Here is an 18232-nt window from a genome sequence, read left to right on the forward strand (position 1 = left end):
ACAGATTCCAGCATGTCCTCAAGGCCAAGGCAAAATAGAGGAGTGAACTGGGATTTTGTCTATCATAGAGATGCAGAATGACTGTGATGTGTTAAAGACGTTAGTCTAACCTTTTTCCATAGTCTAGCACAGGAACTGTACGGAGTACCCAGAGACTACCGTCATCACTCACATGAGGGGGGACATTTGGAAGGCACTCGTCACTTAATAGTAATGAACTCTCGAACTACGAGACCAGAGCAGAGAAGGAATAAATAACGGACTATGAACTAATTCGAAATGGGGGCCCAGAACAGTAACTTGGTTTTACCCCCAACAGAAGGGCACCCCCACTTCCCTGGAAGAAAATGCTGCAAATTGTCGGTCCGAACGATTATATGTATAGTTATTATAATTGTTTTTCTGTCATTAACAATCAGAACTGCTTTCTTTATTGGTGCACGAAGTGTCCCAATCTCAGTGCACCCACCAGATAATGAACGTCTGGGGCCTACGAAAGCACCCAGACCCTATATAGTCATTCCAGTCCCAAGAAAACCTGATGATAAAAGTAACAAACTAAAATTAAATGTAACTAGCAGTAATTTAGACACATTTGAGGTCACAAATGAAGAGAAAAGCTGGAGACAGGGTCAGCACGGAATGAATGACAACGCTGCACTGACCACTGCACGCACCCACACACAGGATGCACACAGACAAGGGCAAGTGTCAATGGCTACAGGGCCTCCAACGAAGGTGGCAGATAAGGGGAGACAGACTGCTGAACAGTTCCAGAAAATAGTGGAAGTGACCAAGAGAAGTCAAGTGAGAAACCCAAGAGAGAGGGCATGCCAAATCCCTCGAAAGAACGGAAGTAGCCACAAAGGAACTCACAGAAAAAACACAAAACGCTGATAGATTATTTATTCCCACTCATAATCAGAGCAAAGGAACTGCATGAGGAGCTGGAACATAGAACTGCAGAGACTAGAACGACAAGCACGCCAGCTCAAGCACTGCAAACAAGCACCAGATGTATGACTCAGCCACACGTTGAGGAGATGGTGAGCCAATGGCGGTCAGCGAACCACAATGAAAAACTACAAGAGAGGAAGAGAAACGAAAAACCTTTTCCTACCACAGCAATGCAGCAAAAGGACCCTGCTCCACCAAGACGCACAGAGTGGAAAAGCAGCACAGATGCATTTAGAGACATAGTCATAGCAAACTACAAAAGAACGCTGAGAATCAAGAGAAGCCCGCACGAAGATAACAATGAACTTAATGATTACCTGGACAGCACAGCCCATCTCGGAAACAACATATGGTACCAGAACATGTAGGTAGTAGGACGAAGGCAGTCGGAAGGAGAATGCTTCATCTGTGCTCTCCTACCATGCAGCATGGGCAAATCCAAAATCTTTGTGGCTGTAGAAATTGATGTCCCTACAGCACACTGTTTGTCACACTCTATCAATGTGCAACACCAGAGGACAATTTATGGGAAGAGACGCTTCACTGATATGGGCCACCAAAAAGGACTACCCAGACGAAGATGGCTACGTCCAGGACATTAGAACAAGAAACAGGGCGCACACCAGGAATCACGTGATCCGATACGAGAATCCTGATGTCAAAGGATCAGGGACACAATGGGTGACAAACCCGAGACTGAACATTCACGGAAAAACTGCAAAAGAGGCACAAATCTGGAAGAACAGAGGCCAAATGCAGATCTGGGGAACAGTAGTTTCCCCCAAATGGATGGGAAGAAGGAGTAGTGATCTGCCGAGCTTGGATGGTCCTTGGAGCCTGCAAAGAAGCAATAAAAAACTCTCAAAAACTGTGCAAACCCCTATGGCTAAAGCTGGTAAAGTTACTAACATGGGTCGCAGATAGAGGGGGACCCCTGCAGATAGTGCCACTGGAGAGCCCAAAACTATGCTTCAGAAACAATGGCACAAGGAAGATGGGAGAGAACCAAAACTGTGGACGAATCTTTGAAGCTCCAGGAATGACACAAGGAACCGCAGTTATTATAGACCATTACTAGGTGTGTGGATCCAAGGCATACATAAGGCTGCCGAAAAACTGGGGAGGCATATGCACAGTAGTGAACGTCCACGTTTTCGCGCTAGTGATCCCTAAGAATGACCTGAAGTTGGACAGTTTCCCGTAAGCAGATGCTCATCTAAGAAGGAGATCTGTGGAACTGGTATCCAGGATGAAAAGGGAAAATGACTTTTCTCCCAAATCAGAAGAGGCATTCCATGCAATCCCGTACGAACACAGGCTGTTCAGCCTCACCTCAACAGTATTCACAACACTACTCCTGCCCCACATCCAAGTTGGAGTGAATGCTAAATGGTTGCAGATAACCAGATGGGAGTTATTGCAGACCATCCATACCACTATAAAAGGATTCAACGCGATTAAAGAAGAGCTGAGAGCAATCAGACTGATGACCCTGCAAAACAGATATGTGCTTGACATGATCACTGCAATGGATGGAGGTGTTTGTGCAAAAATCGGAGAATCATGTTGCACATTTGTACCATCACACGATGAAGAAAACGGAACCCTAACAGAGGCCATAAGCATGTTGACAAACATGAAAAACCAGATGATCGATGAAAGTGACGAAGTGGACGATGACAGCTGGTTTGGAGACCTATTCTAGTGGGTCCCACAATGGATGGTAGATATTTAAGTTTCTGGTAGCTCTACTAGCAATGGTATTGCTAGGATTCTGTGTTATCAAGATAATCATTACACAGTGCCAGAAAACTGCGAAGAAAGCCATAGGGATGAAAATAATGGTTGATGTTGAGCCAGGGTGGAAGCCCAGAGACCTGACTGATGAAGAAATAAGAGACTTTGTGAAGGCCAGCAAATTTGCGCCAGAAGGAACAAGGTTCACATACCCTAAGAAACGAAGGTATGAAGGAAAATGGATCTACTGCAGCCCAAATGGACAATGCCAGCTAATGACATGGAACAAAGACGAACATGTGAAAACAGCATGGAGTTTGAAAGGAGTGATAAAAATATGGACAGCAAAGGCTCACACATTCACACCATCATGTACAAACCCCGAAGACGATGAACATGACACCGAAGAATCAAAAGAAATAAATGCAAAATAGGTTGCAGAAGTGGTCGATGAACCGACCAGAGGGGGGAGTGTAGAGGAGGTTCCAGACATGGCCTGCACACCTGCCCCTCATTTCGAAGCACCAGTAAAGAACTCGCCAAGGTACGTGACGTATGAGGAGCAGATGAACCAACAAAGAGCTGCGCTGGGACTGTGCCCAGTGTACATTAGAAGAACTGTACCTGTTGAAGCGCCCATAACCAGACAGCCCTGGGCAGCAAGGAACCCCATCAGACAACCATAGCAGCCACTGATATGAAACGATGAGTATTTACAGACTGTACATGAAGAGACACAACAAACCCTGATGGAAGGCCAATGGTAATGAGACTAGGGCCCGGATAGACTCGCACATGGAAAAGGGTAACACGCCAGTGCGAGCAGCCATTAAAATGGATACAAAAGACACTAAAGTGAAACGATGCAGAAAATGTAAAAGAATCATAGCCATGAACCCAGATGGAAGAATCAAACCAGCTAATGTGTGTAAATGGGCTTCAAATGCAAGATGCTAAGAAATAGATACTGCTTGCAATGCTTAGTAGAAGAGTAGAGCAGCAAGCGCCAACTATATATCTACCTCAATAAAGCACAATGTACACGTGCGACTCCATTTTGTAAAAACAGAAGTACGCCCAGGCGGCCAAGGTCTAACTGGTCGGGTTTCATATCCAAGCCCAAGCCACGGAACACAGCGGAATCGAAACTCAACAAAGGACGGCTCAGGCCTGGGAAATCGAGGTCAACCCAAGAAAGGGAGGTGAGCTTCAGCTAAGGAGAATCGAAACCTCAGAGCATACCAGCCTGCCATGTGAAGGTCAAGATAAGGAGGCCCGGGCAGGTGGCGGGACTAGGAGAATTAAATACATGAAAAGCTGGAAAATGAAGCAGATTCATAGTGAAGTAACACGTGATCAGCCACCGCCTGATGTCATCCAGAACGCGAGGATGCCATAACTTTTCCCGATAAGAGACTACAGTTTCGAGGCCATCTTTAGCCAACTAATTGACACATCGCCCTAAAACACTGATTGATGGAAAGGAGGCAGGGTGAATCCTGGGGCATTAGGCACCTGGGTGTCCATTCTGTATGCTGCTAATTAAAGTGGAGATTTATGCTTAGGGGTGTAACTTGCCCAATCACAATGGACCATGTAATCTAGGGTCCTATAGATACTGTAACCAATAGGACATCGTAGTTGTAGTGAAGTCCATCACGCGTGATGTAGAGGGATGGGCGTAGACGCCCACCCGATAAGAGTTAACCAATCCACATGCTCTGTTACCATATACAGATATAACACCTATACTTAAGTTACCTTTCCTAACCAATTATATTGCATGATGATTTTTTATAGAATTAGACGTCAGTGATGACGAGTTTTGCCTATAACAATGACTGTTTGACTGAAGTTCGAGGAAGTCGGAGCGAGACAGGTGATCGCAATGCTGCTGATTTCCATTTGTATCTCCGTTTGATATACTTGTCATTAAACGGACTTCCCTTTGCCAACTTACTGATTCCTCATTATTGAGTTGTGTTGGAGTAAATGAATCCTGCACCTCACAAGTTGCAGCTATCTTGTCTTACAAGTTCTAGCGGGTGAGCGCTGACCTATGGGCCCGTCAGTGAATTCCTCTCCTCCTGAACAGAGTCGCTGTTGTGCAGACTTGCAGTGCTTTCCTTCAGAAAGATGCCACGTGATGTCACTAAGGCAGGATTACGTATATGTCCTTCCAGAGATAATGCCAAAGAAATAATCTTGTTTAAGGAAAGCCACTGGGGCTGTTCCCTTACATTTCTATACGGTCAGTCAGACAAAGTCACTCTTGAGTTGGTTAATACGAACATCTTATATTTATAGCGATGAAAGCTGTAGTACAACATTAGGGAAAAGAAGCTACTCCAATAATGGTTCAGTGGGGTGATCGATTAATCAGTGCTGGTAACAAGGCATTCTAATTTACCTGTGTTAATCAATTTATTTATTTATTTTTTCATATTTTTAAAGCGCACGCTCAGCCCGTGGGCATCGTGGCGCTGTTACATATAAGCAATTGGCTGGTTACAGAAGGAAGGTTGTTAAAGTTTACAGGCATTTTGAGTTACGGTATATGTTTTAGAAATATACGTTTACAAGGCATTAGATTTACAGTAACATGTTTTAGTTACAAATTTAGCAGTGCAGACATCATGGCGTTTGAAAATATGTCATTCATGTCGGAGGGGAGGGTAGGAGGTGATTATGTGAAGAGCAGGGTTTTGAGGGATGGTGTAGCCATAAAAGGACTGGTTCCCGAGCAGGTATCCAATGCAACATAACAGCATTTTGTTTTTCTTACGGGACCCCAAAATCTAGAAAAAAAGTAGGCCATATCCAATATAGTTAAAGCAAAAAGTAAACGTAGAGTGAATAAAGCCCAAGTAATAATTTGGTCATTTGTTTTTCTCACAAAATCTCAGAAATTGTAGAGCTGTTTTTACCAACATGCTATATTACCTTAAGGGGAATTTTCCTACAGGCGACAACAGGAGCGCCCAGGGAAATGCAGGAGGAAAAAGGCTGGGACAGTGCACAGGTCTTACAGCAATTTCGCTGAGATCAGACGGAGTACTGTGTAGGGAAGGATATGGCCCAACAGCAGAGCGAAAAGGAAAGACTCTTGGGTGCTGCAAGGAAAGACGATATGCAGGGCATAGTTCAAGAAATCAATGCTTTGAGAGGGGGATATACAAAACTCACTTTCAGATCTGAGAAGAAGGGTGGATTAATTGGCAAATAAGCTCAAAAGAGTGGAGAACAACCAAATCAGCAGGGACTTGCTGGAGATGCGTTATGATGCGAGACTGCTGGATTTGGAGACCAAGGAGGAAGAAGTCAGGTTGAAACTAGACGATTTAGAAAACAGAGTGGAGGAATAAGAGAACTCAGTCTTAAAGAGCAGCGAGGGGAAATGACTAGGCAAGTTGAAACAAAGATCAAAGAGATTATTAATAGTGTTCTTGGAAGATGATGGTAAAGATATCAGGTTTCACAGAGCTTATAGAAGCAGATAGGGTAAAGGTCTGAGGTGGTATGCTTTCATTACTAAGCAGAAAAAACAGTAGTGTTGGACAGGGCTAGAAGTCACCCAGAGCTCCAGTATGAAGGTTAAAAGATGCACATCTTTCAGGACTTGACTGGCTTTACCTTAACTAGACAGAGTGTGTTCACTACGGCCTCTCAGACATTGCTAGTAATGTTTAGGAACCTTGTCGAAAAATGGAAGACAAATAATAGACAAAGGTTCTTTGGGCAATTGATTACTCTTCGCCCCTGGGATCTGCCTCTGCCGTGCTTGGATCCCTGGGAGCTCCCTCCGTCAAGTTCACTATGGCGTTTCCTTAACACAGTTCATGTACTGCACAGTTTTATCAGAAAGCAAGGTTTCTTTCTCTTCAGCTGTCTTTTAGCATCGCTCTGTCGGGTTCACACTTGCCAATTATCACAGTTCACAATCGTAGTGGAAAGCGGAGTTCCGGTCTCCTTGCTTTCCTCTAGCAACGGTTCAAAGACTTTCGATTGTACAAGGCATTTGACGTGACCCTTGTAGGACCACTCTGACGCCTCACGCTACCTTTTTATACAGCCTTCTGGTTGTTGTAGTTTCACAATCAGGTCCCGGTCAGAGCCTTTTGAATGAGCGCCCACGTGGCGCCGGATCCCTCTACACCTGGACTTCAACTAGGCTTTCTTTAAAGTTCAAACATACACACAAGTCCTTTCTTCTTACCTTCAAAATGTTGCTACTCGCAACCTTGGGCTTAACAGTTCCGCTTGATATCAGCTTCCTCCAACTCACCGGCTGTGCTGAACCCTTTCGCTTCTTTGTTCTCTGGAGTCAAGGATAGTACCACGGTAGCCAGCCTGCATCTCCGCCTGCGTTATCAATGCGGGAGGCCCCCATGTACCATTGGCATTTGTTGCTCCGCAAGCCAGCTGTAATTTACAGTCTTCCTTCCAGGTCTCACCGCTTTTCTTCTCCCTTTGTACTGCCGGTTTGTTGTAGCTGTCTCCTTAAGCGTTTGACCTTGATCCAAGTGTGCTTTCATGCGCCGCCTTTTATCCCTGTGGGGTGTCAGGTGTCTCGACCCACGTTCAAGTTATTATGCTACAACATTTGGTGCTGTGGGCTTAGAAAATCCAAGATGGCCGAAAAGCCCACATTTGCGCCAGAATCTGCAGTTTTGCGCACACCAAAATGGTCGCCTGACCTGCCACCCACCAGTGCGAGCGTGATGGGCCAGTAGCGCCATGAGTGAAACGTGGTGCCAAAGGAAAAACAGCAGTGCCCGTTACCTCAAAAAGCGCTTTGAAATCACCCTTGTTTCTCTGAATATAAGCTCAAAATGCCTATTTTCAAACATGTCAAGATATTCAAAAAAATCCCACTGAATGCCAGCAGACATTTGGCAGAATGTAGTCTTGTGTGCATACAAAATCTGGAAAGATGAAGAGCCTAAAGCAATGTTCATAACAAAACTGGCTGAGCTGTGGATGTCAGTAGCTTAAGTGAAATGGGATTTAAAGCCACTAAAATCGAAATGTTTAAAATAAATGAGTGACCTACTGTTGAGTGGCACATAGGTTGCAACTGTTTAAATGTCATAGTTTTGAACTTAGAATCAGCATTCTAGCTGCATGTGTAAAAATTGTAAGTTTGATTTGAATGAAGAAAAATTGGAACCAAAAGTGACATTTGCCTAAAACCTGGCTTAAGGGGACTGAATTCTGCCCGGCAACTACCCCCGACAGGAGTGGAAACTTGCCCAGCAACTGCATTCCCAGGCCTGGCCTCCCTTCTGCTGCACCACCAAAAGGAGATCACACCTCTCTGATTGAATCAGAGGAGGGGCACCTGGGACTGCAAGGGAAACCGAACAATGAACTTTCCTTGGCACAGGCAAATGTTAAATTAGGGGGTTCGTAAATGACTTCCTCTTGGAAGAAACTGGGAGGAGCAGTGGCTCTGGGAGCTACCTGAGCTGGAGGCATGGACAGACAGAAATTCCCCATGTGCTTTGGAACCTAAACCACACCCATCTGGGCCAGAGCATAATTTTAAAAAGTTGGATAATTCATAGTACATAACTGTCAAAATTATATAAATAATATCATTAATCCTGTGATTTGTCTGTGCACATTTTAAGAGGTGTTAGGACTCTGTGGTATGTTCTGGGGGGTAGTAGCAGAAAATAGGGTATTACTCCAAATGTCTGTATGTTAAAAATCTGACACTTTATCATCTGATGCCCATATTCCTTGCGCACATTTGTGTACATTCTGGAAAGGTTTAGAGGTTGTGTTCTTGATGAAAAGGGCAGAATTCTGTCAGAAGTGGACACGACATCTTACAAAGACAGGGATCGGATGGTTTGGTGCTACAGAAAAGATGTTAACTGGACATATAATATTAGAAAAATTGTACATAAATATGCATTTGGATGAAAAATAGATTTGTGTGCAAAGTAACAAGGGGAGGATACTCTGACCCATAAACGTACCTCATCACGATGACACTCAATTTCCTTCCCCCAATCAAGGGAGAGAGGAGAACTTGGCCAATGATAAGTTGTGAGGGGCAGGCTTAGTTATGCCTACGCACACACCCATTTTCCAAAGACCTAAAAAGAGCCACTGAGACCCAGGAAGGGAGATTCACTTTCCAATTCAAACTGATTTCTTGCGAAGCATTTTGCCGGACCAGACAATATCCAGAAGGACCATATCCAGAACTTAGAATCCAGACTTCAGAACTTGTAGCAGAGAGGCCTAGTCCACAAGCTGAATCTCAGCAGGCCTCAGAATCCAGCCACCTAACCAAACTATTCAACAGCCGGGCGAGCTGTTTGATTCTGGCTAGAACCCTGTGCCCGAACCCAGAAAGCAGAGCTGTATCCAGACCGCAGTGCAGTGCCGATAGAAGACCAGACCCAGACCAGACCGCTGTGCTGTGCCAGAACTTTTGCCAGAACCAGAGATCCAGACCAGCAGAGCAGAGAGAACTGCAGCTAAACCTGTTGACCAGATCTGTGACGAGGCCCATTCCTTCCAAAATTAGGAGTGAGTATCCTGAGAACTGTGCAAACCAATCTCTTAGTTTAAAAATAATCTAATTCAAACCATTTCCACCTATTTAGAACTGCATCATAGAAATCGTGTGTTCATTCTGTGATTTCAAACCTGTGAAAGTGTCATTTACCATTCTGAATCATTTCATTTCTGAAAATCTACCTCCACAAAATCGTCCGTATCTTTTGAACCATACATGCTAGGAACGAGACTTTCATTTTAAAGCTAAGATCCTGAGCTTTCCAACGAACCCAGAACCGACTTTCTACTCCTTATAGTTTTTCCGTAATCGCGCTTGACGCATTCGGAAAAAGTGCCGCGAATTGCAACTAGCTCATTTCACCACTTGTAAAAAAAAAAAAAAAAAAAAAAAAAAAAAAAAAAAAAAAAAAATCGCTGCCTTTTGCTTGACCTGCTGAAATCCGTTTTCAACCTGATAATCCTTCATAACTTATTGCTAGTGTAGACCTGAACTAATTCAAAGTAGCTGTCACCTACCCTGAATCTCCTAAAGGGAATTAAAATCATTTTTAGCATATTTTCACTTCTTTGCAAATCACATTTAAAGTATTTTTGCCTGTGTTTGAACATTATCCCTGTGCTCTAAGGTTGCTAGGAGGGAACTGAATTGTTATTGCATTTGATGGTATTCCTGAAAATTGTGTGCTCTCCTTCCATCTCTTTATACTGCATAGGGCGGGAGTGAATTGCCACAAGGGGAAAAGTGATTATATTCTCTCTTGTTGAAACCATATCAGTTTATATCTGTGCTGCATTCTTTCCATCATTGTTTTTCCTTGAAACCATAAAAGCATTCTCAGCTACCTTATCCTTTCTATACCAACTCCTAAGTAAAATTAAAAAAGGTGTGCCAGTGTAATACTATCCATTGTTGATCACTGTCATATTCATAAGTGCGCTATCAAATATTCATTTATTATAAAAGTGTGATATATATATATATATATATATATATATATATATTGTTTAATTTTCAAATAAATCTTTTAATTTGCAAAACAAACCTACTTCTTGGCTCAGTGAGGCCAGGGGGATTCAAAGAGAGGGGCGTTATACAAGGGTTTATCATCCAGATCTATGAACTTGTCATAAAAATATATAATTAAGGGCTTCCCTTGGGCATCCCAGACTCGGCATTGACTTAGTTGGAGTGCTGAATTGAAGTCACTTAACAGGGGAAGGTAAAGGATTGTCAGGTGTGCGTGGTTATTGTCAATTGCCTGACTCTACCTGACCCGAGTGTTGGGACATGTCAGGTAAACGGCTCTGGTGTTAGTCCATTGTCTGTTGCTGTGTTAGAAAGTGTTCGTCCAGGAAAAGGGGGCGGGGTAGAGCTTCTAATTATCCTACAAGGTAGGAAGGGGAACCAGTGTTACAGGGAAGGGGATACCGCATCTCAAACCTCGGTGTCCCACTTCCACATCCCGAATACCCCTTGCCCAGGTGATCCTCCCCCCACTTGTCCACCCCTAGGAACTGGATCAAATAGCGATGGCCGTGTCCTTGCCACCTGGCCGACAGATCTCCAGGGACCAGCGGGTGAGACACCTTTTGGTTTCTCACAGTAGACTGTGCCTGTAGGTAGGTGTGGTACATACAGGCTATGAGAGAAGAAGGACTGTGTCTCTGTGAGACATTAGCTATGATGCCCAGGTAAGGGTGACCTATGGTGGGTGTTTGAAGTGGGCAGGAAAAGTGACGTATCCCTCTGATGTCACCGGGCTTTTTGTCAGTCACTTCTCATCAGCTGCATCTGTTATTGATGTTTTTTATGATCCGTCCTTAATTTTTCTGCATCCCAGCACTCTTTTCCTTTAGAGGATACCCTGTTTAGTCTTAAATCGAATTACCTTGGAATTTTGTTTGTGTGTCCTCCTCCTGCATTTGCCCTCGAGAGATGTCATGCATCTATCCAGGGTTCCAAACTATAACAGTGATTGACACCCGGGATTACTTATGTAAATCTACCAGGTTGACATATTTGTTTTTATGATATATCAACATCTTCCCCTACCCACAACCCTAATCAGTACATGGAGATTTCGAATCCGTGATTAAGACCAGGCGGTCTATGAGAAAGCAGGTGAGAAGCGTACTGATTACTCTCTGTTCCACAGTTCTGTGAAGGTATGACAGATGACCTGCACATTGCTAGGGGGCTGTGCACCTTGCATGCATAAGTGACAGGAGTGCTTCCCCAACACTATTATATGAGACTCCCAGCACCTATGTGCGTGGTAGGACCACAGTGTGATGGGCACATTTGCATAAGCATGCTGTTGGCTCTTCGCTCTTGCCCTACCTGCCACTATGAATGCGAGATGGAAAGTTGAGGTCTGCAGAGTGAATGCTGGATCGGAAAATGTTGAGTGAGTGGGTTTTAATGAAATTTGTATGTGTGTGTCAGTTGAGGGATTGAGAGGGAGTGCTTGTTCAGTCTCTTCTCTTGTGTACTTGTGGCTCGTAAACAGCAAACTGAACTTGACAAAAAAACCAGCCCATACTTTTGTGTATCTAAAGCCTCTTAGGTCATATCTCCAGGATTCCTGTGACATGATAAAATACATTCCTTTACAATAGAATATTTTTCATAACCCCAATGACACTCTCAGTGGGCTGTTGTGCTTTAAAGTAGTAGTTACTTTGTATCTGTATATGAACAAAAATGTCATTCTGCAGAGCTGCCTTGGCATATTTTTATTATTTAATTTATTACATTTGTGTAACGCACAGACCCAGAGGAATTGCAGCATTTGTACAGAGGATAAAAGGCGGTAAAGCCGCGAAAGTTAATTCGACATTAATCGTAATTGTTAAACAGCCAAGTTTTCACAAGTTTTCTGAAGGTTGGGTAGGAGTGCTCATTTCTGATGTTGGATGTTAGGGGGTGCGCCCTAACACAGAAGCTCATGCATCCTGCTCTACTGCGTTTGGGGTGAGCAAGGAGATGCCTGCAGATGACCGTAGAGGCGCACACAATGTTTCCAGCAATGCCATTAGTGAGGCAGAGTGGGACCTCCTTGCCTTGTAGATACAGCGAAGTGCAATGGTTAAAGTTTTTTATTTGATGCAGGCTTTGATGGAAGCCAGTGGATGTCTCGCCTGGTTGTCAAGATGTGGTCTGAGTGTTGTAAGCCCAGGGATGCACGAAGGGCTGTGTTTTGCAAGATTTGGAGATTGGCAAGGATTTTTGCAGAGGTGCCCATGAGAAGTCCATTGCAGTGGTCCAGTTTACTATTGAGAATGGCTCTTGATAATGTCAGGCAATTGTTCAGAGAGAAGAATTGTCTGATCAAGGAGATAGAGGTGTAGGCTGAGGATGAGGCCAAGTCATTGATGTGTTTGGTCATGGAGAGATGTGTCCAGGCAGAATGCTAGGGTTTTGACATGTTTTTTTCTGGACAGGTATGTTGATGCAATCAGTGGAAACCGAGCAGAGGGCAGAGTTTAGGTTTTTGAGACGGAAGGGGAGCCCACAATTACTAGTTCCATTTTATTGTCATTGATATATAAATTGAGGGTGGTCATCCAGTTTTGGATGATGCTGTAGACCCAGTTTATAGTGGCAGAATCGACAGTGTTGTTGCCAGTCATATGGATGTTGATTTGGGTATCATCCGTGAAGTTGGTGTAGATAATACAAAGGGAATCCAGCAGGTCAAAAAGGGGCTTAGTGTAAGTATTGTAACGGGTCAGAGAAGCAGGAACCTTGCGGGACACCAAGAGGGACGCCGATTGGGATCTGCCTTTGAGTATCCAATGAAGACTCAAGGTTTGTTCACAGAGGAAGGATTTAACCCAGATGATGGCTTCAAGTTGGAACTTGAGTTGATCGCTGTTCCCATCCACAGATTAGGTAACACGCTGGACCTGATCTTCGCCTCCGAGATCTCCACCAAAGTGTTTCCCCAGCTCCCAGTATCATGGACTGATAATTCTTTGGCCTCATTTCAATGGAAACTCCCCTTGCCAGATGCTGTTAAAAAAATCCAGCCGGCTGCTCATCGCAACTGGCGTACTATCTCTCCTGCTGATATTGCTACTCAACTGGCTTCTGCGTGTAAAGGATGAACTTGGACTACATCTTGCAGGCGTGCCTGGGCACTGCTGATACCCTTGCCCTTCTAAACTTCACGAAACCTAGACTTTGCCGCTCTGAACCCTGGTTCACTGATCAGCTCCGATCACTTTGTCATCAAGAAGGTCAAGCTGGTTGGAAATGGCGTAGTACGTATGGTCTGCAGGCTAAGTATCTCCTACATCAAATTTCCTCTTTGTACCACCCAACCATCCGTGAGGCCAAATGCACTTACTTCACCCATCAGGTAGTAGGCTCACATAATAAATCCAGAGAGCTGTTCCGCATTATACGTTCGCTCTCCTCTCTTCCGCCTGAGGCCATTGCCCCTTCACAATGTGACTCTTTGGCTTATTATTTGTTTAAAAAATAGAAATCAACAACAATAGAAAAGATCTGTTCCTCAGGTGCCCCAAGGAACCAATGACCTTCTACGGCTCTGGTCTCTGAGCCACCTTTCTAGTGGTCCTTTCTGGTATTTTTACCCCACAGGATATCATTGTGGCCTCTACTAGGCTTAGCTCTGCCTCTCCCCTGGACTCTATCCCGTTACCTGTGTTGAAGGAAATCATGCCCTTGGTTGCACCCCTGTTTAAGCAGGCAGTCAATCTTCCCTTCATCACGGCCTAATTCCGGCCAGCGTAAAACATGCCCTCGTCATTCCGCTTCTCAAGAAACCTTCCCTGGATCACTCTGTGTTGGATCTTCGCCCTATATCATTTCTCCCTTTTTTGGCTAAACTGTTAGAGTCACTTGTGGTTCCCTGTCGACTCCTCTCAGTCTGGCTTCCGACCGGGTCGTGGTCCGATTGTGTGCTTGTCTCGTCAATTGATGTTCTGGTGCGGTTGCAGGTCCAGGGCGCCGTAGGAGCTCTTATTTTGCTTGATCTCTCTGCTACCTTTGACACCATCAATCACTCGATGCTGCTTGAGCACCTGGCCATGGCTGGTATCTCTGCTGCTGTCCATTCCGGGTTCGTTTTTTTTCTGTCTGGCCACATTCAGTTGCTTTCTCTTCCTCCTTTTTGCTCCATCCGGGTGCCCTCACCTGTGGTTCCCCAAGGGTCTGCCATCGCTCCCATCCTGTCCAACATCTACGTTCAGCCTCTTGCCAGACTCATATCCTCCCACGGCATAGTGTGTCTGGACCTTTCCTCGTCCAAAACTGCGCCCAGATTTCAGGCCAGTCTGGCGGCTGTGGGGGAATGAATGAGGAGTAATAAAAGGTCAATGGGGTGAGATGGTTGCCCTGAGAAGAATAGATGGCCAAGGAAAGGCTGCGCCAAACTGCGAGGGGCTCTGCTGTGCGGGGCAAGCATTGGACTGACTGAAGCGAGTCGGCGGCAGGAATGTGGTGGGGTGTTGGAGCAGGACGTATGGAGTCAATCGGTCGATCCTACTAGAGAAGATGGTCTAGGGTGGGCTGCACCACACTGCAAGAGTTTCCGCTATGTAGGGCCAGCATGGGACTGACTGACGCGTGTCTCTGGCAGGAATATGGTGTGGACTGGGGTAGCTGGACAGGGCATCGCATAAGGGAGATGATCAAAGCAAGAATCGCCAGCAATCACCTTACCTTGCAAGATGTGTTGGCGGCCAGCGAGTGTTTTATATCCCATGATGCTACCAACGCTGCGGTGGGTTGCGGTCAGAGCTAAGCAGAGGATTGTGTCTAGAGGTCTCAGGGACTGGACAGGCCATGTGTCCAGGAGTCCCGCGCATGCCCAGACAGGCCAAGACAGGCAACAGGGGCCTTGATTGTGGGCATTCAGTTGTGACCGGCTTCTCCTACTGGCTCGGGGTACCAGTCCCCTTTGAGTCGCACAGTGACCAATCAAGGAGCAGATCTTGAAGTGCAGCCTGCAAGGCTGGTAGGCAGTCGGAAGAGGTTGCGGCCATCTTACTGTGGAGTGGATTCTCCTGTGAATACACTGGGTCCAGCAGTGGCTCTGCTGTGTCTATTGGCCTTCTGTGCTCGGGGGAGAATGCATCCATACCACAGGCCAAAACAGGCAGCATGGGCCCTGATTGTGGGTATTCAGTTGTGGCCGACTTCGCTTGAATACTAAATACATTTTATACATGCCAAGACCGTTTCTGCTCCAAGAGGTTTAAAAAAAAAAAAAAAAAACACAAGTAAGGAATAATCACTTCACAAAAAGGAAAAGCTAGTGATATTCTCCAAGATATGACAGTCAAAATGTACACCAAGAACAGCGAGTCACTCTAGAAGGCAGTACAATTAAGTGGAAGAGGAGGGGCATACAGATGCAAGTGCCTTAGTGTGCATAGGATGTTTGTTGCACTACCAGATCTTCTGAATGGTTTAAAATGTAATGCAAACAGTGCCAATATGAATTATTACCTCTAGGCTGGGATGGACCACACCGTCTTGACCGGTCAATCCAAAATCAACCTTCCTTCCCATGCTATCACGAAGCTTCTTCGCTACCATTCCCAATACAACTCCAATATTGCCCTTCTTCATTTCTCTAAAGGATTACAAAAAAGCGAAATATGAAAAACAACCCAAGAACACACATTTCATTCAAAATCACTATAAACATTTTGCTGGAAATACACAGCCGATGTATTTGCTACGAATACCATAACTCATGCATTTATAATATGTTAAAAACAATGCCATTTCACAAATGAGTCAGTGGAATTATATAGGAGTACCCAAAACAAATAAATTAGCCTTTCAAGTATGACCAGCATCTAAAGATGTGGGGAAAATAAGATCTTGTGTCTGAATCCGGAGCATAGCACAAAAGACAGCAGCATGTTCCCATCTGCTTCTTTCCCAAGCCCATTTCACCACAAAGTCTAGTCAGAATATTGTAACTAGTACCTTGTGTGAGAAACCTAAGGGTGTTCTCCCCATTAGACCCCAAGAATCCCTTATTCAGGTGGCCAGTGAAGGGCTGGCGCTCTCAGATCCCAACCCTGGGGGTGGACGAGCGAGGGAGGATCACCTGAGTAGGGGAGCCTTGGATTATGCTCGGTGACTGCCCCAGGTGAGACGTGGTATTACACCGGACAAGAGGACGAAGTCCCTGAGGCTTTTATAGGCTGTTCCAAATCGACCTCCCTTCCGCCCAATAAATCTCCCTTACCAAAAACCAACCCAAACACCAGCGCAGCAAGAAACTACATCCCCCAGAATCCCTATATCCCGGTTGCCTACCCGAACACTCTCAATCATTCTTCTCTCTGTCCCTGTGATTATTATTTCCCGACCTCCCCATCTGCTTTAACCAAACCTTTTTTCCAACAATCCCCCCTATTCATTTCTCTATACTAATAGTCTCGGGAGGATAGCTCAGGGGCAAAGTGCTTGCCTTGGAAGCTAGACGACACAGAGCAGCACAGGTTCGGAACCTGGGTCCGTGCTTATAAACCTCTGGGTATTAAGCGTGTTATAAATAACCAATTACAATAATCCCGGTCCTTCCCTCCACAAACCTTCAAGCTATTATTTTACGGATTGTTCCCATTAATTTCACAAACCCTACAAATCTCACCCCTCCGAGTTTATCAACCCCCCTAGGACGAGGGTTAACGAACTAGGAGATAGAAAGAATCCCCAGAGGAATATGAGGGATGTAATTCCTTATGAAGGTCCGCCAGGGTGTCCCAGTTTTGAAGCAAGAAAGACTAACACCAGAACCGCATACCGGACATGTCCCAAAACAAGGGTGAGGCAGAATCGGGCAATTGCAGATAACTACACACACACCCGACTGCCCTTTCTCTTTCCCATAGAGATAAAAGGAAAAGCGCAAGAGCACACTCTGAGCAAGGTCGAACGAACGAGGAAGCAGCCATTCCAGGACAGCAGTTCAAACGAAGGAGAATGGCGGCGAAACCTAAAAGGATGTCAAGGAGGGAATTGCCCTTGCCCTTTTCAACCCAGTTCCGTGAAGCCTCCGATGAAAGCAACATAAGACCGGGAATCGCAACTGGCAAATGGTGGGATGGATGTCAGCTGTACATGGCACCCCCCGCACGGATGGGTGGGGAGACGTGGTTGCCATCATGGTACTGTCCTTGACTCCAGCGGTAAAGGAACCGCCGAGTTCAGCCCAACCGGTGAGTCAGAATAACCGGATAGTCAACCAGACTGTTAGGCTCAAGGTTGCAGTGGCAACATTAAGAAGATAATTAGACAGGAGGTCTTTTGTGAACAAACTTGGTACCAGAGATACAGTGGTCCGGCGCCACATGGGCACTCAGTCGAAGATCTCTGGCCGGTACCCCTCTACTGAACAGAGAGACTATGTTGAACACTTGTGAGTAAAGAAACTACAAATACCAAGAGGCCATAGGGAAGGCCGGTATAAGGTGTTAAGGTGGCCATACAAGGTCCCGCCAAATCCCTTGTACAATTGAAAGTCCTTAACACATTGCAGAGGTTTTGTTATTGTGGAACTGCCGTTTGCGCCTGGCTGAGGGGAACACTGTGCTTACTGTGATGGTAAAATGTCTGTGCTTGCCGTAGACTGACAGATTAACCCAGCAAGACAAGATCGCCCTCAGGAAGTCTCTGTTTGAATTGACATGCGCTCAGGAAGGTCTGAACCCGGATGAGGGGGACCTCACTTAACCGAAGGCGCTGTTTAAAAAGACAATGAGACTTGAATATTACAAATAACAACATTGTGATGACAAGTATGAACCAGACTTAAGGATGTCCACAGTGAGTGGTTGGTCTGAGCCCGACTGAGGGAGGCTGACGGGTGAGAGAAGATCGGTGCCCGGCTGAGTGGGATCCAAGGGTGAAGGGTAATCACCCGACTAAGGTTAACAGAAGGAGCTTTTGTTTTGTTGTTTTGGCATATCAGGCCCTCTGAAGCAAGAGACTTTGCATGAGAAGAGACTT

At 45.3% G+C, this 18232-nt stretch overlaps 1 protein-coding gene across 3 annotated transcripts in view; it reads right to left on the reverse strand.

The window, feature by feature from the left end:
• The window catches only part of ACAD9 (acyl-CoA dehydrogenase family member 9), a 1303923-nt gene that overhangs the window by 276621 nt on the left and 1009070 nt on the right, over window positions 1–18232 (reverse strand). For all 3 annotated transcript variants that reach the window (XM_069643962.1, XM_069643964.1, XM_069643963.1), the window contains one exon: window positions 15713–15839. In XM_069643962.1, the coding sequence (XP_069500063.1) occupies window positions 15713–15839 (127 nt within the window). The remainder of the gene's footprint in view (window positions 1–15712; window positions 15840–18232) is intronic.

The sequence above is a fragment of the Ambystoma mexicanum genome, chromosome 2p (assembly GCF_040938575.1).
Source record: "Ambystoma mexicanum isolate Mex_15411 chromosome 2p, UKY_AmexF1_1, whole genome shotgun sequence".
In the NCBI taxonomy this organism is placed as follows: domain Eukaryota; kingdom Metazoa; phylum Chordata; class Amphibia; order Caudata; family Ambystomatidae; genus Ambystoma; species Ambystoma mexicanum.